Source organism: Canis lupus, chromosome 16, assembly GCF_003254725.2.
Source record: "Canis lupus dingo isolate Sandy chromosome 16, ASM325472v2, whole genome shotgun sequence".
In the NCBI taxonomy this organism is placed as follows: Eukaryota; Metazoa; Chordata; class Mammalia; order Carnivora; family Canidae; genus Canis; species Canis lupus.
The window spans coordinates 41,672,284-41,697,365 of record NC_064258.1 but is presented as its reverse complement, the minus strand read 5'-3'; the positions used below and the strand labels follow the sequence as shown (position 1 = coordinate 41,697,365).

At 35.9% G+C, this 25,082-nt stretch overlaps 2 protein-coding genes across 8 annotated transcripts in view; one reads left to right on the top strand and one right to left on the bottom strand.

Moving 5' to 3' along the window:
• The window catches only part of MTMR7 (myotubularin related protein 7), a 172,189-nt gene extending 163,336 nt beyond the window's left edge, over positions 1–8,853 (top strand). For all 7 annotated transcript variants that reach the window (XM_025470346.3, XM_049095075.1, XM_049095074.1 and 4 more), the window contains 4 exons: positions 2,219–2,419; positions 3,667–3,807; positions 5,693–5,819; positions 8,394–8,853. In XM_025470346.3, the coding sequence (XP_025326131.1) occupies positions 2,219–2,419; positions 3,667–3,807; positions 5,693–5,819; positions 8,394–8,756 (832 nt within the window). In that variant the 3' untranslated portion in view covers positions 8,757–8,853. The remainder of the gene's footprint in view (positions 1–2,218; positions 2,420–3,666; positions 3,808–5,692; positions 5,820–8,393) is intronic.
• Positions 8,854–9,950: 1,097 nt separating this feature from the next.
• Positions 9,951–25,082, bottom strand: part of VPS37A (VPS37A subunit of ESCRT-I) — a 68,892-nt gene continuing 53,760 nt past the window's right edge. The window contains exon 13 of the transcript XR_007402736.1: positions 9,951–25,058. The gene's annotated coding sequence lies outside the window, so the exon portion shown is untranslated. The remainder of the gene's footprint in view (positions 25,059–25,082) is intronic.

Here is a 25,082-nt window from a genome sequence, read left to right as displayed (position 1 = left end):
AGGATAAAAAAAAATCTGTTTTTTAAGTTTTTAATTGAGTGGGGGAAAACAGCCTTATTTTCTTTGTGTATCTTATTCAAAAAGTTAGTTATATATGTTGTAACACAGATAAACGAAGTTCTAATTACTGTTGGTATTTATTTGTTGAGCAGAACCAAATAATGTTAAATTGCTCCAGGAAACAGAATGCTATTAATTGGCTGAGAACCGATTTTTCCTTTTTTCCTACCATATGCATTTGATTCATTAAATTATTCCATTTTTGAAGTGCAGATACTTACTCTAAGCTATAAGGTGTGATATGTCTGTGGAACAGTTTCTCTTTGACCTTTCACACTGGGAATTAAATTGGAGTTTGTCTCAGATGTCTGCAGAAAGTTCCTGAAGGCTGCTGGTCTGGGTTTTGGAGTCAGATTCAGCCCCCAAACCCAGACTGTGGCATTTACTAGCTGTGTGGCCTTGGGCATCTGTCCTGAGTGTTGGGCCTCCCTCCCATCTGTGAAATGGGGATACCCTCCCTGTTCCACAGGGCTATAGCAAGGCATTGCTAACTAATCTAGTTCCTTGCCTACCCATACTAAGCTTTCAGTAAATAGAAGTTACTGTTTCTAGAGCCACCAGTGTCCCTTCTGGTGACAGGGTTGATAATGCCTGACAGGTGTTTAATCAAGCTCTTAATGCTGGGGTAATCGAGTCTTTTAGAGCTAAAATTTTAGGCAACATGCTAATAATATTTTAAATACACATTTTTGTTTCAGTGTTCCTAAAGTAAATTCTAAATTCATGGAACTGCCCATATTTAATTGTGTAACTTTTGCATTTAGCATTAATCATTTTCTGTGGTCTTCTAGAATTGTTTTTGAAATTATTTTTCCAGGAAAACACAATGATTCTGTTTTATAAATGAGAAAATTAAAGCCCGCAAACATTTAAAGTAACTTCCTTTCTTTCTTTTTTTTCCTAAGTAGGTGCCATGCCCAACGTGGGGCTTGAACTCACCACCCTGAGATTAAGTCAGATGCTCTACCGACTGAGCCAGCCAGGTGCCCCTTGAGTAACCTTCTTAAGGTCACATTGTTTTCATTGTTGGGGTTCTACTATCTTATGGCAGTTAGCATCTCTGAGATAGAGGATATATGGACAGAAAAAATGTGGAAATGGCTAAAAGACTAGCTATATAATTGTTTTATGAGGAAACCATTTTTAAAGCTACCAAGTTGAGTGGAACTCAAACTTTTAAGAAGTTTTCAGACAGTTTCTAATATTTTCACTCTTGGAAAAACTCCTAAGGTGATATTCACTCATTTCTCTTCCTAAAGTTGGTTATCCATTGCTGAGCAGATGAGGTTCTCTATTGTTATTTTCAATGTAATGATACCCAAATCATTCTTTTGGATTCTAAAATTCACAAATAGCACATAATAGTGTAAAGACTATGCAGCCTTCATTTAAAAATCAATAGAAGGGGCGCCTGGGTGGCTTAGTTGAGCATCTGATTCATCTTGGCTTGGGTCTTGATCTCAGAGTTGTGAGTTCAAGCCCTGCATTGGGCTCAGTGAAGGGCATGAAACCTATTAAAAAAAAAAAATCAATACAAATGTGAAGGAGATTCTAAAATACTTTTGAAAAACAAAGATGGGAGATATAAAGGTATATGGGAGTCTGGGAATATGGGAATTACCAGATGGGAAATAAATTATGTGACAGGTTTTAACATTGCTCCAGAAATATCCTGAGAAACTTGGGAAACCACAATTTTTTCAAGATGTCTTTCTTCCTCTTCCCTTTCAACAAAATAGAGCAAAAGCAAAAACCTCTAATGTTGCTTAGATATTTCTTCCCACACTTCCCCAAATTGCTAATTAAATAAAGTGGAAGATTTACTTAAAAAATCCTGATGTACTTTTGAAACTTGAACTAAAGGATGCTCAAAACAAACAAACCAAAAAAAAGTTCTTTTGCCATGGAAAGTTCCCTTGAATTTTACCTTTTGCACTAATGCTTTCTTTTCTGTGTGTCCCTTCTATAGCCAGACCTTCAGCTCAAAGCTTCTCTTAAAAGTAGAATTAAAGAAGTTAATTTTTTTCCACTTCTGCCCTCCAGGTTTATATGTTTATTTAAAAACTGAGGTTTCTTTTGTGATTGCTTTTGCATTCATAGCTTTATAATTTAAAAAAAAACCCAACTTGCTATAAAGTCTCTAATATTTTTTTCATAGATATGGCAATCTAGATGGTGATCCAAAAGAAATCTCTCCAGTTATTGATCAGTTCATTGAGTGTGTCTGGCAGTTAATGGAACAATTTCCCTGTGCCTTTGAGTTCAATGAGAGATTTTTGATTCACATTCAACACCATGTTTATTCCTGCCAGTTCGGAAACTTCTTATGTAATAGCCAAAAGGAGCGACAAGAACTCAAGTAAGTGTTTGGTTGTTTAATTTTTATCTAAGGATTTTGTGATTGAGAATTTCAGATGGCGTTTTAACATTCTGGAGACTATTTTAGCTACATATCTATAGCAACATTTTAAAGTTATTTTTTTTTCTGACATCACTTCATAAATGGTTTAATGTCAGCAGCCGACAAAGATAGACACAAGCTCATTTGCCCCAGTGATATCTACAGACAGAATGGTAGACTTGATGCTCTCATAGTGAAAGGAAATTTCCTGGAGTCAGAGAATGTGATTTTTGCATTTAAAAGAAAAAAGTTAGATATCTTCAGTGGATATACTGTCTTAGTAAGACCTGCAAATCTAACTGGGAAAGCACATTTCAAACGCAAGCCGTTCTTTTATTCAGATTAAAACTGTATTGTTTTTATCCAGAGGGAGAATCAATGAAATGTAGAATTTAAAATAAATTGCAAAAGATAAATGAATAATAAAATAAAATAAATTGCAAAGTCAAAAACTTAATAGCCAAATGCTTTAGGAACTACAATGAGAGAACAGTTTTCAAATTTTCATACAATGATTTTAACTGTGGTGTCTAATAATATCAGATTTAATATTGGAAATGATCAGTTCAAGTAAAATGGACTCCACTGTTCTCTCAGGAACTTCAAGTGTGATTCTGGGTAAATGGTAAATGATGAAAAGTACCAGAGTGCATCCTTCAAGCTCAACTGTTTTCCTAGACTGTTTTGTGGTTTGCTGTGATGGACCAGTCACTTTAATGGTGTTTGCTTGGCTTTGAATCCTGGCTCTTCCACTCACTATGTGTCTTTGTGACTATGTGACTTTTAGAAACTGCTCAAATCTCTTTGCCTTGGTTTCCTCATCTGTACAATGGACACATCTCACAGTTCAGTGAGGACTGGATGAGAGAAAACAGGTGAAGCATTTAAATAGTACCCGGCAAATAATAAAATGTCAGTGATCATTTGGGGAAAATTTCCCCCAAATTATATAGTTTTATTTTGCACTCAGAGAAATTAAACATCTTGCCCAGGTCAGTACAGATAGCAGAGAGGTTGAGACTATTACAGTGCCTTCGGCTATATCATGAGGACACACACCGACTGTACATTTTCCTGCTACAAAACAGGGACACCCCAGATATTCACGTAACAGTTATTGGTCCTTTTCCAGCTTTAATATTACACATCTACAATTTCTAAGAACCAAGATAAGGTCATTTTCAGGCTTCTTTTCTTTATAACAGAATTCAAGAAAGAACATATTCTTTATGGGCTCACCTGTGGAAGAACCGGGCTGACTACATGAATCCTCTATTTAGAGCTGATCACAGTCAGACCAGGGGAACACTTCGTCTCCCCACAACGCCATGCAACTTCATGTACAAGTATGTAAACCTTTAGATCTTACTGAGTATGGCTATGAAAAAAAATATGTAGATTCTGCTACTGTTTGTTATCTGGAGGCCAAAGCGTATGAAACACTGAGCCTCAAGGCTTCTTTTGGACATAAAACACACCAGAGGTTGCTTAAATATCTGATCTGGTATTTTTGCCAGTGTCCCCTCTCCCTCTTCTTTCCTCCTACATGTGGAATTCTCTTTAGAAGTTGATGTTTTATAATAATAATACTATTTTAAAAATGTAAATTCCAATATTATTATTTTTTAAGATTTTATTTATTTATTCATGATAGACATAGGGAGAGAGAGAGAAGCAGAGATACATGCAGAGGGAGAAGCAGGCTCCATGCCAGGATCCTGACGTGGGACTTGATTCTGGGACTCCAGGATCACGCCCTGGGCCAAAGGCAGGCACCAAACCGCTGAGCCACCCAGGGATTCCCCCCAATATTATTTAAAGGCAAAAAACAGGGAGGGAGGAAGAAAGGAAGGAAGCAAGAATGGACAGATGAAAGGAAGGATGATGGATCAAATAAACCAAGTGTCTTGTAAGTTAAACCACAAATTTAGGTAGTGATCATGACTTAGCTTACCTTCTTTCTCTGCTGAATCTCTGCCTAGTGGAAGGAACTATCTTCCCATGGAAATAAATTATTTTAAGACTGTACATATTGGGATGGGAGAGCAGGGTGGCATCCTACAGATTCTATTAGGGTTATATGTTATATTTTATCCTTTGGCTTCTCTATGTAGAGGTTGTATGATGTGGAAGGATGTCTCAGAGGTCAGCAAAAAGACAAACTTCTACAGAATAAAATGAGAAACGCTTTTTTCTCCCTACCCATCCCCAAAAACGCTCTTAGTGCTTCATAGCTTTTCTCTGTAGTTTTTTTTCCCTCCTCAATTTGTTTTTAATTATTTCTATCTAATTATTTCCCTAGAATTGTAAATAGCATTAATTGTCACACTAAAAACAAAAACAAAAACTTGTAAAACAGAAGTTTGAGAGCTGTTGAGATACAATATAATCAATTGAATTGCTCCAAATTTGTTAGTAATAGTCAACAAATATGTTGAGTCAAGCACTATTCTAGGCACTATGGATAAAACAATGAATGACATCAAAACCCTGCTCCTTTCTAAGTAAAGCATGGATCAACAGATACTCCTGTGATGATAATATTTATTCTTTGCAATCGTGCAGGATTAAAAAAAAAAAAGGAAGACTTATTGCAAATGGAAATGTCAATTTTTGGTGGTTGTGAGAAAAAAAAAAGCAAACCAAACCCTCAAATCTGTAACTGAAAGATTCCAAATGTTAATATAATCACCGATTTTCCAAATTTACTTCAAAATTAAGAGCCATTTTCTTAAAAAGAAAAAAGAGGGGCAGCCCAGTGGCTCAGCGGTTTGGCGCCGCCTTTAGCCCAGGGCGTGATCCTGGAGACCCGGGATCAAGTCCCATGTTGGGCTCCCTGCATGGAGTCTGCTTCTCCCTCTGCCTTTCTCTCTCTACTCTATGTCTCTCATGAATAAATAAATAAAATCTTAAAAAAACACAAAAAATAGAAAAAAGAATATGGTAATATGTGCTACTTCAGTCTGCTTTAAAAACATACATGCCTTCTTATATAGGACCATACGTATAAGTAGACTCATCATGAATTTACCCTCCCAAAAGGGTACTGACCCAACAAAAATAGAGCATCAATATGAAATCATTACCTTAAATAGGTGTCTTCTTTGAGCTCGTAATTCTTGACTGTTAGGACTTTGGGACTGTGGCATTAAAGATGCCTTAGAAGACTTGAGGAGGTGACTTTACAGATTGTGATATACTGGCATCCTAAAGCTCTACCATCTTTTGCAGGTTTTGGAGCGGGATGTACAACCGCTTTGAAAAGGGACTGCAGCCCCGACAGTCTGTTACAGATTACCTTATGGCAGTGAAAGAGGAGACCCAGCAGCTGGAGGAAGAACTAGAGGCCCTAGAAGAAGTAAGACACACTTGTTCTTGTTCGTCTTTCTGTGCTTATTTCTTGACAACCACTGTTCCATGAAAGTCTCTCATAACTCAGGATATATGAATCGCAGCAATATAGCCATTTCATACTTTTAGCAAAGTACCTGAAACAGAACCCTATCAGGTGAGCACCCAGATGTTGGAAACCCCAACCCACATACTCAGTACATTTAGACATCTTGCTTGGGGCTCACTTAGATGGTTTGTTGAACTAGTTGGTTATTCCTACTGTAGGTCAGGTTTTATTTTGTTATTGTTACTTGAGAGAACTAAAATGAATTCTTTCTGGAGAGTACATGAAAAAAGGGATTCAGAGTGAAGGAACAAAATCAGATATATGTACTTGTAAAAATTTCTCTACTTTTAAGAATAATATTATATTAGGCTATAAATGGTAATAGCTGAGATCAACTTAGCAACAGCCTAGTTTTGACCTTTTATAATTTCCCAGTAATTGGCCAGAAAGGTTATAATATACATATTTTTGCTAATTATATAACTTTGTTTCCAGTGATACCACGGGTTTTACTTGCTCACTAAAACCACTTGGATTCTTTGCTTCATTCTGCCTCACTTATGCTCAAAAATTTGCAACCAATTCCTCTGGTCTTGACGTAAATTATGAATTAAGACTAAATATTTAAATAAGATGAAAAGCCTTTTCCCCCCTCCTGAGATCATATGTATATTGGTTATGTTTAAATGAAAGTTCACAAAATACCACAAGATGAGCTCTAACAAAGTCCACTCTTTTACCTAATGGATAGTCACCTGGAGGTCATCCCTAAGAATGATGGCTTGGGGGACATGCATTGTGGTTCAGGGACCCCAACCATAAAGATAATCACTTAGAGGTAGCTGATGTGGCTTAATTTTACATAATTGGAGAAATAGTTTTTGACTGTGCATCAAAATCACCTCACCAAAAATCGTACTGCCAGGGCTCTAAGCCCAGTGATTCTGACGAGAATCTTTGAAGCACCACAATGATTATAAATTGCCACCAAGGCTCAGAGACCTTGAATTAAATAACACACTTAGAAAACTGAAACGAGGCACAGTATTTTAGGATTCTGGAGCTCTGGTAAAAACCTATAATTTTTGCCATTTTAGGTCCACTCATGACATCACTAGGCCACTTTTATTTCCTCTTCCTAAAGATACCCAAGCTTTATGAAAAACTTAGGATTCTTCTAATCTATTCCAAAATTCCTTTTGTTGAAATACTAAAAATGAAAAAATTACTTAGAAAAAACCTTAATTAAAAAGACTTTGGCTTTTTTTCGTTTATAATAAAGTCAAAACCCCTCAGCATGGCATTTAGGATCTTCCCACAATTCAGTAATCAATCCTTTCAGCTTTATTCTCTATTCCTCTTGCTCAAATTTAACTGTTTTCTGCTTCTTGTACACAATGACATCTTCCTACTTTTGTGTTTTTTCTTCTGTCCCTCCCTACTGCCATAAATGCTCTTACCATCACCTCCCAGTTTAATTCCTTCACAGACCTATTAAAATGCTCCATTATTCTTGAAGCTGACTTGGATATCTTCCCCCTAGCCATCCCATCTGCCCTCTTAAATAATTTTTACTCTTCCAAATTCTTACATGATCTGAACTCTGCCTCCATATTCCAAGTTCTTTATGGCTGGCTCTGTATTTATCTCTGTTATTCACACTGCCCAGTACAGTGCTCTTTGCACATACCAACTTAAGATGAATGCTTTTGAAATGAGTATACAATACTTGGTCTTTTAACACCTCCTTTGGTGACACCAAAGGATGAAATCTGGTAAATGTATTTTCAACAACCCTAATGTCCATCATCTGATGAAGAAGAGATAAACAAAATGTGGATATTCATGCAATGTGGTATTAAATAATCATAAGAAGGAATGGAGTTTTGTATACAAGCTATATTGGGGATGAAGCCCAAGAACATAGACTAAGGGAAAGAAGCCAGACACCAAAGAACATATGTTGTATGATTCCATTTATGGGAGATGTCCAGACCAGGCAAATCCATAGAGATAGGAAGTAGCTTAGTGGTTGCCAGGGCAGTGGGAAGGGGGAATGGGGAGTAACTGCTAAAGGATATGGGATGTTCTGGGATGAGGAAAGTATTTTGGAATTAGGTAGTAGGGAATTGTTGTGTAACCTTGTGAATATACTAAAACCAATGAATTGTAGATTTTAGAAGGGGAAGTTTTATGGTAAGTGATTTATATCCTAATTTAAAAACTTAGTAGTCATCCTTCTTTCTATACCTGTAAGGTTTTACATAATGATTTCATCCAATGAACTCAAAGTACATTTTTTTTTTTTTTAAATCAGGAATGAGGTGTTTATTACCTGATTGCCGGGTGCTGAACCTAGGGTTTTTTGTTTTGTTTTGCAGTTTACAGAAAACCTATATACTAAGGCAGGTATTACCTTCCTTAATTAGAGATGAAGAAACCAAGTCTTGGAGAATCTTTCACATTATACCCAGCTGGAAAGTAATAAATACTAAATTATTTATGGTTTTTCCTTTTTCCTTTTTTTTTTAGAGACTGAAAAAAATTCAAAAAGTCCAGTTAAATCACACTAAAGTGAAAAGTAAGCCGAGTGAACCCAGCAAACACTCAGGGTTTTCTACCTCAGACAACAGCACAGCCAACACTCCCCAGGATTACAGTGGAAATATGAAGTCATTTCCATCCAGGAGTCCTTCACAAGGTGATGAAGATTCTGCTCTCATCCTAACCCAAGACAATTTGAAAAGCTCAGATCCAGATCTCTCAGCCAACAGTGATCAGGAGTCTGGGGTCGAGGATTTAAGCTGCCGGTCTCCAAGTGGTGGGGAGTGTGCACCAAGTGAAGACAGTGGCAAGGACCGCGATTCTGACGAAGCTGTGTTTCTCACTGCCTGAAGTTTCCCTTGTGGAGATCCAACATAAAGGACACACAAGAAACACTTTCCAAAAATAAGGGAGCAGTGCAATTTAAAATAAAAAATAATTCAAGCAATGGTACATGTCCTTGAGAATTGTAAAATGTAGCAATGAAAAGGGAAAAAAAGTCCAACTCCTAGTTTCCGTAGATGCTGAAACAGGAAGTAGCCATTTCTTTTATCAAACAGATATAAAAGAAAAATTATTCCCCATTTTAAAAGTTGTTCTAGACTCTGAAAGTTTTGTTCACTATGTAGTGTTGACCTCTTCCATCACCTGAGATATCAGTACAAATCTTCCTTGTCATAGCATGCATCTGCTCAAAAAGTGCCCTGACTCCTCCTCCTCCCCTCACACCTGTTATCCTCAGCCTTTCCTCCTATTTTACTTCCAGACAGAGAGTTTGTTTTCTAAAATATTTGACATTGCCTTCCCTCGTGACTCTGTTACCAGTATTTCCAGTAACAGAGTACACTGTGGAAACCTACCCCTTTTGGTTGGCAGATGTGTCTAATTGAGGAGCTTTGTGATTGCTTGAGCTAATCTTTCAGGTTTAGTGATCACTTTAACTTTTCCTTAGATGATATATTTTGAATCGTTATTATAATCTTGTTTCTTTTTCTGGAATCTCATTTAAAAAATGCTGAAACTTCTAGAATTCCCTTTTCTCTAACATAGGTCTAATACCTAATAAAATAGAAGCAACATTTACTCTTTGGTTCTTAACATCAGAATTCAGATATTAGACATAATATTTTAAATTATAAATGTTATAAAATATAGCAGTTTAAAATAACTGCCTTTTATTACTATTCTAGAGACTTCATTACCATGACAGTGTGGGCCAACCACTAGCCTGATTCTTTTAGTATAACAAAGTTAGTAATGTAACATTTTGATGAGGAAAAATACTGCTTAAAAACTAGAGAATTTGGTTGTCTATTTAATAAGTTTTATCACTTATCATTTTAGACATTGTGTAACTGGTTACTATAATTTAACATTAATAACCACTCACTGCTGAAAGTTCTAAAGAGTTTGGTTATAAGCTTTTGATCTGAAGAAACTTAGTGGAGAAAGTTTGGACAGAGATAAATAACATTTACAACTGCATGGTTTTTAATCATCAGTACATTCTAGAATGTAAAGGACCCACTTTTATAATTTGCATCAATATTTTTTTTTCTTTTAAAGATTTATTTTAGACGTAGTGTGGAGGGGAGAGGGAGAAAGAATCTCAAGCAGACTCCCTGCTGATTGCGGGCCTGATCTCACAATCCTAAGACTATGACCTGAGCCAAAGTCAAGAGTTAGATACTCAACAGACTGAGCCACTAGGCACTCCTAAATCAATATTTTGAATAGGTAAAATCTGTTGATAAATTTTGCTGAACTGGGAATAAGAGAAGGAAGAGGAATGACAGAAGTTTCTGATTTTACTCCCCTTCACAAGATGACTAACAAGATCTAGAGCTCAGGAGTGAGGTTAAGCACCCCCCCCCCCCCCACACACACACACACACCAGGGACCGAGACAGACCGCATTAGCTATATGCTGACCACATTGCCCCTGTGCCAGGCTGGCTCAGCACTATGTGGAGATCTTTCCCTTGACCCTATCTGGTTCTCTAGTAGGACTAGCCCATGGATGACATCTAGCCCCCACCCACCCAATGTTGTGAGTTGCTTAGTTGGAGCCCCTCCTGAAGTTTTACTTCACAAGGACTGCAGGAAAAGCTGTGGGTTCAATCACTAGAAGCCTTAGATGGAGAAGGGGCAAGACTGAGCACAGAACAGCCTAAGTAATAGTCCCATCCAGTAGTTTTGTTCATCTGCAAGCCAAATCAGTGGCACAATTTGGGGAATTTGGAAGGATTCAGGCCTGTCAAATTTGGGTCTCAAAAGAAGCTGTTCTGCTGGCTCTGGTGTTTGGTCTTCCCATGCCCTGGTAGAAGAGCTGAGCCATAACTACCCCTGCTGCAGATCATGGCTCCTGGCCCCTCGTGATCAGAAAATCTATTCAGGAAAATTTGAGAATTGCCTGAAGTGGGCCCTTCCAGTCTTGCCCACACAGTAACCAGAGACACAGCTCTCTCCTGCCCCTACGTCTACAAAGCATGGCCTCCTGCCCATCTGACAGGAAGGGCTGGCAAAAAAAAAAAAAAAAAAAACCCTTGGGAGCTATGTATGTAATCCAACTCTTAAGCCAAGGAGTGGATAGGCAGAAGTGACAGCACCAAGAGCAAACTCAGTGGTCTTACTTGGCCAGGGAACTTGAGGCATGGCTTGGCTTGAGTCAAGATGAAGGGCATTAATGGCCTTTGAACTGTTTCTCCTGCTGCACCCAGCCAGGGAAACTAATTCATAGCCCCACTTACTGTTGAATACAACCTTCAGCACACCCACACAAACAACCTAACCAAAAACACGCAGGAAAATGTAGAGCCTATCCAACAGCCCCATTTACAGTAGCACTTGAATAGAGCACAGCCTATGGCTTCCATGTCTATAGAGCAAAACCTGGTGGCTGACCAGGATATTCAGTCTTTACTTTTGCCTGAATCAGGTCCCCAGACAAGCTCTACAGGTCCTTGTCCTTATCCTCCTGTCCTACTAGGGCAGAGAGGCTAATTCATTGCCCCAACAAATGCTAAATACAGTACTCAGTCCCAACCTTCTAGAAAGCCTAATCAGAGAATCCAGGAAATCACAAAGACCATCCCACAGGCTGACTTGAATAGGGAACCAAGCCAGCAGTATTATCCAGCTATTCTCAATCCCAGACATACCCCTGACCTCAGAGCATGAATAGCTAGCTGCCTTGCCCCAAAATAGACTCTAATAAGATATCCCACTTACCCAAAGATGTTATCAGCAGACATGTGCAGAATCCCAGACTGAGCTTGACTGGTGAGGAAATGTCTGCCAAATCAAACATGCTAAGTCTGAAAGAGGAGACCCCTTATTCAAATATGCAGGTACCAACTAAGGAATCAAAGATTTTGTGAAAAATCAGGTAAGTATTATACCATCAAAGGAAATAAATGAAGCTCTAGTAACTGACCCAAAAGAAATGGAGACCTGTGAGCTGTCAAATAAAGAATTCAGAATAATTCTCATCAAGAAATTTAGTGAACTCTAAGAACACACAGCTAAAAAAAATAAAGAAAATACACAAACAAGAAGTTCAACTAAGAAATAGAAATTAAAAAAAACAAAAAAAAAAAAAAACAAAAAAAAAACACTCCAAATCCTAGAGCTGAAAAATATAACTGAATTGAAGAATTCAATAGAGTTTCAAAAGCAGACTCGGCCATGCAGAAGAACAATGAACTAGAAGAAAAACAATTGAAATTACACAGCTAGAGGAGCAAAAAGAAAAATGAAAAAAAGTGAAGAGAGGCTACAAGAATTATAGGACACGATGAAAACAAATAATATTGGGATTATGGGAATTCCAAGAAAAAAAAGAAATGGACAGAAAGTATATTTAAAGCAATAATGGCAGAAAACTTCCCCAACCTGGGTAGAGAAATAGATACTCAGATCCAAGAGGCCCAAAGGACCCAAAGAGAGCTAAATCAAAACACTTTACCATTAAATGGCAACAAAGACAAAAACTTTTGAAAACAACAAGAAAAAACTGAGATTACAAAAAAGAGAACCCTAAAGGTGGACCTCTCAACAGAAACTTTTCAGGCTTGAAAACAATGGGAGGACATATTCAAAATACTGGGAGCAAAAAACCCTCAAAGTTTCAATCCAGATTTGTATACCCAGTGAAGACGTCCTTCAGAAATAAAGGAGAGGTAGACTTTTCCAGACAAAAGCTGAGGGAGTTCATTACCACTGGATCTGCCTTAAAAGAAATTCTAAAGGGAGCTCTTTGAGTGAAAATAAAAGATTGCTAGTTAATAACACAGAAACATAAGAAGGCAGTGTAAAAGTCACTGCTAATGATAGTGAAAAATGATTCTGTAATAGGGGAATGGTGGTGTTTAAGTCATTTAAGTTTTAAAGTTAAAAATGGGCACCTAGGTGGCTCAGTCAGTTTAGCATCTGCCTTCAGATTGGGTCATGGTCCCAAGGTCCTGGGATCAAGCTCCACATGGGGCTCTGCTCAGCAGGGAGCCTGTTTCTCTGTCCCCCTCTGCTGCCACTCCACCTGCTTGTGCATGTGTGGTCTTTCTGTCAAGTAAAATCTTAAAAAAATGGTTTCTTATAAAAAACAAAAAAAAAGTTAAAAACAACATAGTAAAAGTAACTATATCTTTAATAATGTTATTATACAATAAAAATGTAAAATGTGAGAAGTGTAAAGCTTAGGAATCCAATTAAAGTTGCTGATAGTTAAAAATAGGGTGTTAAATTTTAGGATATTTTATGGTTCTCATGGTAACCACAGAGAGAAAACCTTTTAATTACACAAAAGAAGATGACAAGTCAAAGTATACTGATGACAGGACATCAAACCACAAAGACAACAGGATAAGAAACAAGGAACAATGGACCTACAAAACAAACAAACACAAACAGCAATATTAAATCCTTACTGATTGTTACTTTAAATGTCAATAGATTGGGCAGCTCCAATGGCCCAGCAGTTTGGCGCCGCCTTTGGCCCGGGGTATGATCTTGGAGACCCGGGATTGAGTCCCACATCAGGCTCCCTGCATGGAGCCTGCTTCTCCCTCTGCCTGTGTCTCTGCCTCTCTCTCTCCTTCTCTCTCTCTGTCTGTCATGAATAAATAAAATCTTAAAAAAAAAGTCAATAGATTAAATTCTCCAATATATAAAGACACAGACTAAGTGGATTAAAATAACAAGACCCAATGACCTCTCTCTCTACAAAAGACCTGTTTCAGAATTAAAGGCAAACAGACTGGGGATCCCTGGGTGGCTGAGTGGTTTGGCGCCTGCCTTCACCCCGGGGCATGATCCTGGAGTCCTGGGATCGAGTCCCACGTTGGGCTCCCTGTGTGGAGGCTGCTTCTCCCTCTGCCTGTGTCTCTGCCTCGCTCTCTGTGTGTCTCATGAATAAATAAATAAAATATTAAAAAGAAAAGGCAAACAGACTGTGAAGAAAGACATTTCAAGCAATGGGTACCCCCCCCCAAAAAAAGCTGGGGTAGCTATACTTCTATCAGACAAAATAGACTTTAAAAATTGTAAAAAGAGACAAAGGTCATTATATAAAAGATAAGGGGGTCAACAGAGCAAGATGACATAACAATTGTAAATATTTATGCACCCAGTGTTATCAGCACATAAAGACAATGCAAAATGAACAAATCTAAAAGGATAAATAAGCGACAATATAGTAATAGCTGGGGACTTTAACATTCCACCCAACAATGGATAGATCATGCAGACAGCAAATCAATAAGGAAAAAGCAGATTTGAACAACACTATAGACAAAATAGACTTAACAGTGATATATAGAACATTCTATCTGGAGAGCAGAATACATTCTTCACAGGTGTGAATGGAACATTATCTAGGATAGAACATGTGAGGCCAAAAAACCCCCAATTCTTAGCAAATTCAAGAACAATGAAATCATACCAAATATGATTCTCTGACCACTCTCTTCAGGAGAGTGTTGTATAATTTCCATTGTTTTTCTATAGTTTTCCTCGTTACAACACTCTCCTGAAGAATGAATGGATCAAAGAAGAAAGGGAAAATAGAATATTTTGAGACAGATGACAATTGTGAGAGACAATAAGAGCAATTCAAGGAGGGAGGTTCATAGCAATAAGCATCCCAGATAAATAATCTTTTTTTTAAAAAAAAGATTTAATTTATTCATGACAGACACAGAGAAAGAAGGCAGAGACATAGGCAGAGAGAGAAGCAGGCTCCATGCAGGAAGCCTGATATAGGACTCGATCCCAGGACTCCAAGATCATTCCCTGGGCCAAAGGCAGGCACTCAACCACTGAGCCACCCAGGTGTCCCCCAGATAAGTAATCTAACTCTAGTCCTTAACAAGTAGAAAAAGAATAACAAAGTAAACCCCAAGTTAGCATAGAGAAGGAAAAAGTAAAGATTACAGCAGAACTAAAGGAAGGTGAGAAGCAAGCAGTAGAAAACATTACCCAGACTAAGAGGTAGTTCTTTGAAAATATAAAATTGACAAACCATTAGATAAATCAAGGAAAAAAGAGGAACCAAATTAACAAAATTATAAATGAAACAAGGAGATATTACAACTGATACTCTAGAAATACAAAGAATCTTAAAAGGTTAATATGAACAATTATATGCTAACAGGAAAACATAAGGAATTAAAAAATATTAGCATGCAATTTACTGAGACTAAGAAGAAACAGTCTGAATTAGACTAATTACTAGTATGGAGGTTTAATCAGTAATTAAAGCTGTCCCAACAAAGAAAATTCCAAGACCAGATATCTTAACTGGTAAACTTTATCAAATATTTAAAATAAAATTACATAGATCCTTCTGAAATTCTTCTAAGAAATCAAAGAGGTGACACTCCCAAACTCATTTTACAAGCAACATCACCAAAGCCAGAAAAAGATGCTACCAGAAAACTATGAACCAATATCCCTGATGACAGATGCAAAAATTCTCAATAAAATACTAGCAAATTGAATTCAGCAGCTCTTGAAAAGGATCATTTACAATAATCAAGGGTAATTTATATCTGGGATGCAAGGATGACTCATCATGTGCTAATCAATCAATGTGATACATGACATTAATAGAATAAAAGAAAAAATAATCGTGTGGTCATTGCAATAGATACAGAGAAAGCATTTGAAAAAATGAACCATCCTTTCACGATAAAAACTCTTATCAATTATATATAGAAGGAATGAATCTCAACATAATAAAGGCCATATATGAGGGATGCCTGGGTGGCTCAGCAGTTGAAAGTCTGCCTTTGGCTCAGGGCATGATCCTGAGGTCCTAGGATCGAGTCCTGCATCAGCCTCCCTGTGAGAAGCCTGCTTCTCCCCTCTGTCTGTGCCTGTGCCTCTGTGTTGCTCATGAATAAAATAAAATCTTAAAATAAATAAAATTAAACAATTAAAAAATAAAATATAAAGGCCATATATAAGCCGACATCTATTACAATATTCAATGGTGAAAGGGTGAAAAGCTTTTCCTAAAGGGAACATGACTAGTGTGCCCACTCTTAACCACTCATAGTGAATACTGTATTGGAAATCCTTGACAGAGCCATCAGGGAAGAAAGAAAGAAAAAGTATCAGAAATGGAAATGAAGAAGTAAAACTGTTATTTACATATGACACGATTTTATAAATAGAAAATCCTAAAGACTCCACCAAAAAAAGTTAGATCTAATAAATGAATTTGGTAAAGTTGCAGGATATTTAATTAACATACAAAGATTCATACTATTTCTAAATAGTATGAATTACTATTTTGTTAAATAGTAACAAATGACCTGAAAAAGAAAGAACATGATCCCATTTATGACACCATCAAAAGCAACAAAATACCAAGGAATAAATTTGACCAGGAAGTAAAAGATCTTTACTCTGAAAACTATAATATACTGATAAAAGAAACTGAAGAAGACACAAATACATGGAAAAGTATCCTGTGTTCCTGCACTGGAAAAATTACTATTGTTCAAATGTTCATACTGCCAAAAGCCATCCATAAATTCATGCAAATCCTTATCAAGATTCTAGTGGCATTTTCCTATAGAAGTAGAAAAAAATCCTAAAATTTATACAGATCAACAAAAGACTCTGAATAGCCAAAGACATCCTGACAAAAAAGGAAAACTACCAGTAGGTGTCAAACTTTCTCATCTCAAGCTGTACTATAAAGCTATAGTAATCAAAACAGTAAGATACTCCCACCAAAGCAGACAAATAGATCAATGAACAGAACTGAGAACTCAGAAATAAACCCAAACATATGGGGTCAACTAATACTTGGCAAGGGAGCCAAGAATACTCTGGAAAAAGTCTCTTCAATGAACGATGCTGGGAAAACTGGATATTCACATGTTAAAGAATGAAACTATATATCTATCTTACACCACTTATAAAAATTAAAGTAAATTAATGACTTAAATGTAAGACTTGAAAAAATGTAAGACTAGTAAAAAGAAAAAGGAATAAAGGTCCCTGACATGGGTCTTGGTCATGACCTTTTTTGGATGTGACACCTAAAGCACAAACAGCAAAATAAAAAATCAGCAAGTAGAGTCACATCAAATTAAAAGTTTCTTTTGGAAAAGAAAAAACACAGTGAAAAGATAACCTGTGAAATGGGAAAAAAGTATCTGCAAACTATATATCTGATAAGGGGTTAATATACAAAAAATATAAAGAACTTATAAAAACTCAATTATAAAAATAAAGATAATCCAATTTAAAAATGGGCAAAAGACTTGACTGGACATTTCCCCAAAGACACAAGAAAGGCAACAGTTAATATGAAAAGATGCAAGTCAAAATCACTAACATATCACCTCATGCCTGTTTGGGGGGCCATCCTCAACAAGACAAAATATAACAAATGCTGGTAAGGATGGAAAAAGGGAACACTTGTGTACTGGTGGTAGAACTGTAAACTGGTGCAGCCAATATGGAGGATCCTCAAAATATTAAGATAGAATTACCAAACCTATCAGCACACAGCAGCAGTTGAGGTCAGGACCCACAGCCTTCCAGACCAAGGGTCACCCCATGCCAACCAATTACCCGACAGGGCTTATGGTTGGTCCTGGCAACCGCTCAGGCTAGGGGCCACCAATAACTACCATGTCCACAGCACTTGTGCACAAACTGACACAAGAGGGAGTGTGCAGCTCACACAGGGGGTACCCTTGGAGGATATGGCTCTGGTGGCCAATGGAGATTGCGCTTCTGGGCCCTACAGGATATCTCTTACTTTAAAAAGCTACTCCCTCAAGACTAGGAGACATAGCTGAAGTACCTAATACACAGAAAGAAACAAAGAGAGGCAAAATTAGGAGGAGACAGATTAGTATGTACCAAAAGAAAACCTAAAACAAAACCTCAAGAAAAAAAAACAAAACGGAGATGATTAATCTAACAAAGAGAATTTGAAGTAATGGCCATAAAGATGCTTATCAAAGTTGGAAGAACAATGGATAAGGTGAACATTTCAACAAAGAAAAAAATGTAAGAAAGTACCAATCCGAGAGTAAAATAACAGAAATGAAAGCTACACTAAAGGGAATAAACAGCAGATTAGATGATAAAGAAGTATGGGTCAAAAATCTGGAAGACAGGGTGGCAAAAAATTACCCAAACCAAACAGAAAAAAAAATTAAAAATATGATAGTTGAAGGCATCTCCAAGACATCAAGAATACTAACAATCACATTACAGGGATCCCAGAGGAAAAGAGAAAACAGTAGAAACTTTATTTCAAGAAATAATGGCTGAAGACTTTAACCTGGGAAAGGAAGCAGACATGCAGGTCCAGGAAGCACAAGTCTCAAACAAGAGAAACCCAAAGAGATCCACACCAAGACAAATCACAATCAAAGGTCAAAAATTAAAGACAGTATCTCAAAATTAAAAGGTCAAAAATTAAAGGTAAAGAATAGTATCTTAAAAGTAGCAAGAGAAAAGCAATTAGTCATACAAAGAAACCCCCCCCCCCCCGCCCCCACCCCACCATCACCATCACAGAACTATCAGCTGATTTTTCAACAGAAACACTGCAGGTCAAAAGAGAGTGGCACAATATATTCCAACTGCTGAAAACCAAAAACAAAAAACCTACAACCAAGAATACTCTACCTGGCAAGGTTATTATTCAGAATTGAAGGAAGAATAATTTCCCAGACAAGAAAACACTGAAGGAGTTCATCACCACTAAACCAGATTTTCAAGAATATTACAGGAAGAGAAGAAAAGCCTATAACTAGAAATAAAATATATGGAAAAAAAATCTCACTGATAAAAGCAAACATATAGTAAAGATAATGGATCAACCAGTTATATAGCATGAAGATTAAAAGACAAAAGAAGCAAAATTAATTATATCTATAATAATCATTTAAGGGATTCACAAAATTAAAAGATGTAAAGCATGACACCAAAAACATAAAACGTGGGACAGGGGAGTAAAAATTAATTGCTTTTGGAATGTGTTCAAACTTAAGCAACCACCAACTTTGAAGACTGCTATATACATAGGTTGTTATATATGAACCTTCTGGTAACAACAAAAAACCTGTAATAAATACACAGTAAAAGAAAAGGAATCCAAGGGTAACACTAAAGAAATCACCAACACCAGGGAAGAGAGGAAGAATGGAATAGAGAATATAAAAGCAACTAGAAAAAAATTAAGAATATAACAAATTCATACCCATCAGTAATTATTATAAATATAAATGAACTAAATGCTTCAATCAATAGACAAAAGGTAGCTGAATGGATAAAAACAAAACAAAACAAAATGATGCTGATTACAAGAGATTCAGTACAAATGAAAAGACATACAGACTGAATGGGAAGGGGTGAAAGAAGATATTCCATGAAAATGGAAAAGGAAGCTGGTAGCAATATTTATATCAGACAAAATAAATTTTCAAACTGAGGTTATAACAAGAAACAAAGAAAGGCATTAAATAATAATGGATCGGGCAGCCCCAGTGGCTCAGCGGTTTAGTGCCGCCCTTCAGCCCAGGGCCTGATCCTGGAGACCTGGGATGGAGTCCCATGTCAGGCTCCCTGCGTGGAGCCTGTTTCTCCCTCTGTCTGTGTCCCTGCCCCACTCACTCTCTCTCTCTCTGTGTCTCTCATGAATGAATAAATAAAATCTTAAATAAATAAATACATAGATAAATAGATCAATCAAACAGGAACGTTTAACATTTATAAATATTTATGCACCCAACCGAGAAGCACCTTAATATTAGGAGATACAAAGAGAGAAATTGACAGTAATATAGTAATAGTAGACTTTAACAATCCATTGACTTCAAAGGACAGATCTGCCAGACAGAAATTTATTTATTTTTTTTTCAGACAGAAATTTATTAAGAAAACATTATCCTTAAATGACACATTACACCAAATGGACTTAATATATACATAATATTCCATCCAAAACAGCAGAATATACATTCTTCTCAGGTTCACATGGAATGTTCTCCAGGATGAATCACATGTTAGGCCACAAAACAAGTCTCCATAAATTTAAGACAACTGAAATTATATGAAGCATCTTTTCTAACCACAAAGGTATGAAACTAGAAATTAGTTACAAGAAGAAAACTAGAAAAAAACACAAACACATGGAGACTAAACAACATGCTACTAAACCACCAATGGATTGATGAAGACATAAAAAGAGGAAATTAAAAACAAAAAACCTTGAGACAAATGAAGTAACAACATTCCAAAATCTATGAGACACAACAAAAGCAGTTCTAATTGCAAGTTTACAGTGATACACGCCCACATCAAGAAATAAGGAAAATCTCAAATAATCTAATCCTACATCTAAAGGAACTAGAAGAACAAACAAAACCCAAAGTTCATAAAAGGAAGGAAATAGAAAAGATCAGAATAGAAGTAACTGAAATATAGACAAAACAAAACAAAAACAATGAAAAAGATCAATGAAACTAAGAGCTGCTTTGTTGGAAAGATAAACTTCAAAACATTTAGTCAGACTCATCAAGAAAGAAGACAGGGCCCAATAAGTAAAATCAGGAATAAAAGAAGCATCATAAGAGACTACAATGAATAATGACATACCAAAAGATTGGAAAACCTAGAAAAAATGGATAAATTACTAGAAATACATAATCTTCTGAGACTAAATCCAAAAGAAATAGAAAATCTGAACAGACCAATTAGTAGTAATTGAAACTGAATCAGTAATCAAAAAACTCCCAACAAAGAAAAGTCCAAAACCAGATGGCTTCACTGAATTCTCTCAAAAATTTAGAGTTAATAACTATCTTTGAACTATTTCAAAAAAAATGCAGAGGAATAAATGCTTCCTTACTAATTCTATAAAGCCAGCATTACCCTGATATCTAAACTAGAAACAAACAAACAACAACAACAAAAAGTTATAGGCCGATATCCCTGATGAACATAGACGCAAAAATTCTTGACAATATATTAGCAAACTGAATTCAATGATAAATTGAAAGGCTCTCACCACAACAGAGCTGCACTTATTCTGGGGATGCAAGATGGCTCAACATTTGCAAATCAATGTGATAAACCACATCAACAAAATAAAGGATGAAGATCTTACGATCATCTCAATAGATGCATAAAAAGCACTGGACAAAGTACAACATCCATTTATGATAAAAAGTCTCAATAAAGTAGATATAGTGGAAATGTACCTCAATGTAATAAAGGCCACATATGACAAACTCATAGCTAACACACTCAACAGTGAAAACCTAAAAGCTTTTCTTCTAGGAGTAGGAACAAGACAAGGATGTTTATTCTGTTTTTTTTTTTTTTTTTTTTTTAGATTTTCTTCATTTACTCATGAGAGACACACAGAGAGAGAGAAAAAGAGAGAGAAAGAGAGAGGCAGAGACACAGGGAGAAGGAGAAGCAGGCTCCAAGGAGGGAGCCCGATGTGGGACTGGATCCCAGGACCCCAGTATCATGCCCTGGGCCAAAGGTGGCGACCAAACCGCTGAACCACCCGGGCTGCCTGATTCTCACTTTTATTTAACATAGTATTGGAAGAACAGCCACAGCAGACTACCAAATCAATACACAAAAATCTGTTGCATTTCTATACATTAAAAGAGAAAGACACTAGAAAGAAAAATATACTAGAAAGATAAAATAAAATTCCAAGGACAATTGTATCTGCAAGAACAAAGACTTAGGAATAAATATTACCAAGGAGGTAAAAGACTGCTGAACAGAAAACTATAAGACATTGATGAAATAAACTGAAGATGATACAAATAAATGGAAAAACATGCCATGCTCATGGATTGGAAAAATATTGTTAAAATGTCCATACTAAAAAACAAAGTGATACAGATTCAATGCAATCCTTATGAAAATTCCAATGGCATTTTTCACAGAACTAGAATAACCCTAAAGTTTATATGGAATCACAAAAGACCGTAAGTAGCCAAAGCTATCCTGAGAGAACAAAGCTGCAGATATCCTGCTCCTAGATATAGGATTATTATAGCATGCTAATGGCACAAAACCAGATGCATACATCAATGAAACAGAATAGAGAGCCCAGAAATAAACTTACACTTATGTAGTCAATTGATCTTTAACAAAGTTGGCAAGAACATACAATGGAGAAAAGACAGTTTCCTTAATAAATAAATGGTGATGAGAAAACTGGACAGCTACATCCAAAAGAATGAAACCAGACCACTTTCTTATACCATACCCAAAATAAAATAAAATTAAAAATTAAAAATAAAAAAATAAAATAAAAATAAAATAAAAAAGTACTAAAGACTTAAGTGTATCATATGGATCCACAAAACTCTAGAAGAAAACACAAGCAGTGATTTGGTTTTAGCAACATTTCTGGGGGACCTATCTTTTTAAAAAAGGACAGCAGTAAGCAAAAATAAACAGGACTATATCAAACTAAAAAGGTTTTGCACAGCAAAGGAAACCATCAACAGAACAAAAACACAACCTCCTGAATAGAAGATATTTGTAAATGAAATATCCGATTAGGGGTTAATATCCAAACTATATTAAAAACTCCAAAATATATTAAAAACTCATCAACTCAATATTAAAAAAAATAAAGAATTTTGATTTGAAAATGGGAAGACTTGAAAAGCTATTTTTCAAAATAAGACAAAGAGGTAATTAACAGGCATATGTAAAGATCTTAACATCAGCAATCATGGTGAAATGCAAATCAAGACTACACTGAAATATCACTTTGAATCTGTCAGAATGGCTATTATCAAAAAGATAAGCAATAAAATGTTGGCAAGGATGTGGAGAAAAGGGAACCCTGGTGAACTGCTGGTAAGAACATAAATTGGCACAGCACTATGGAAAAACAGTATGACATTTACTCAAAAAATTAAAAATGTATCTACCAAAAGATCCAGCCATTCCACTTCTAGGTATTTATCTGAAGAAAACAAAATCACTAATTGGAAAAGACATATGCACCCCTTTACTATATTGGCAAAGATACTGAAGCAACCTAAATATGCGTATATACGAATGGATTAAATAACTGTTTATGTGTGTGTATGTATATTTATATACAGATACACAGTGGATTATTATTCAGCCTTAAAAAGGTGAAATCATATTATTTATGATAACTTGGAAAAACCCAGAGGGTATTATCCTAAGTAAAATAAGTCAGAGAAAAACAAATACTGTATGATTTTGGTTATAGGTGTAATCTGAAAAGCAAAAAAAAAAACAACAAACAAATAAAACAATACATGAACACTCACAGATACAGAGAACAAACTAATGGTTGCAGAGAGGAAAGGGAGGGATAGACGAAATAGGTGAAGGGGATTAAGAAGTACAATCTTCCAATTACAAAATAAGACGGGATATAATGTACATGTAGAGCATTTAGGAATATTGTAACAACTTTGTATAATGATAAATGGTAACTAGACTTACTGTAGTGATCACTTCGTAATATATATAAACAAATCATTATGTACACCTGAAACTTAGAAGAAAATACTGCCTGTCACAAAATGTCCTTGAAAAAGGAAAACTGAACTACCATGTGTTCCAGCAATTCAATTTCTGGAAACACATCCAAAGGAAACAAAAACATGTAACTCTAAAAGGTATCTGCATGCTTATGTTCATAGCCAAGACATGGAAACAATCTGTTCATTGATGTATGAACAAAGCAGGTGTGTGTGTGTGTATACATATATACACACACACACACACACACAATGTGTATGTGTATATATACATACATACACAATGTGTATGTATACGTACATATATACGTTGTATATATACACACACACACACATTATATATATATTGTATATACAATATATACAATAATACAATGGAGTATTATCCAGCAATAAAGAACAAAGGTATCCTATCACTTGTGACAACAGGAATGGACCCTGGGGCCATTATTATGCTAAGTGAAATAAGTCAGAGAAAAGCCAATATTGTGTATGCTCTCTCTCATATATGGAATCTAAAACAAAAAACAAAACAACTCAGGAAAAGGGATCAGATTTATGGTTGCTGGAGGTAGGGGTATAGGGAGGGGGAACTGGAGAAAGATGGTGAAAAGGTGTAACCTTCCATAGAGCATGAGTACAGCTAACACTGCTTCATGATACACATGAAAGTTCAGTTAATCCTGATAATTCTAATCACAAAGAAAACAGCTTTTGCTTTTTAGTTTATCTATCATAGATGAAATGATAGACACTAAGTCTACTTATTGTGGTAATCATTTCACAACGTATATACGTCAAACCATTATGTTATATATCTTACACAGTGATGTTTATCAACTACACACCAATAAAACTGAGGAAAAAAGAGAAAGGACAAGAAAGATACACTGCTGAAATCTCTAGTATGAATGGTTTGGAGGGGGTATAGTAATATCTTTAAATAAAATAATCAATATTCAGTTGACCCCCTGAACAATATCAGCTTGAATTGCATGGCTCCATGTATATATAGATTTTTTTTTTCAATAAAGCACAGTAGTATAAATGTATTCTCTCTTCTATAATATATAATTTTAACATTTTCTTATCTCTAGCTTACTTTATTACTACAGTATATAATATGTATGACATACAAAATATGTGGTGATCAATCATTTATGTTATTAACAAGGCTTCCAGGCAACAGCAGCCTACTGGTGTTGAAGTTTTTGAGGAGTTAAAATTGTACATGGATTTTTGTCTGTGAAGTCGGTGCACCTAACCTCTACATTGTTCTAAAGTCAACTGTAATTGTTTATGTGTTAATTAGTTAAAAATAGGACTCTTAATATGTTAGAGATGTGTTATATAAAAGTACTCTGTTAATGTAAATAAAACAAGTGTAATTCTTTTAGAATATAAAAGTTAGCATACTATACTGAGGAATATTTGTTCATTTTTTGCAACTTATTATATATAGTAATACCCTGTTAATGATACTTAGGATATAGTTGTAATGGATTTTCTATTATTATAATACAACTCACTACATGCCATTCCTATAGTTATCTACTCTTAGAAGCTTCTTTACCTAATACTGAGGATGGGATTTTAATTTCTTCCATTTGGCAATTTATATCTACAAAAATAGAGAAGTAAAAAA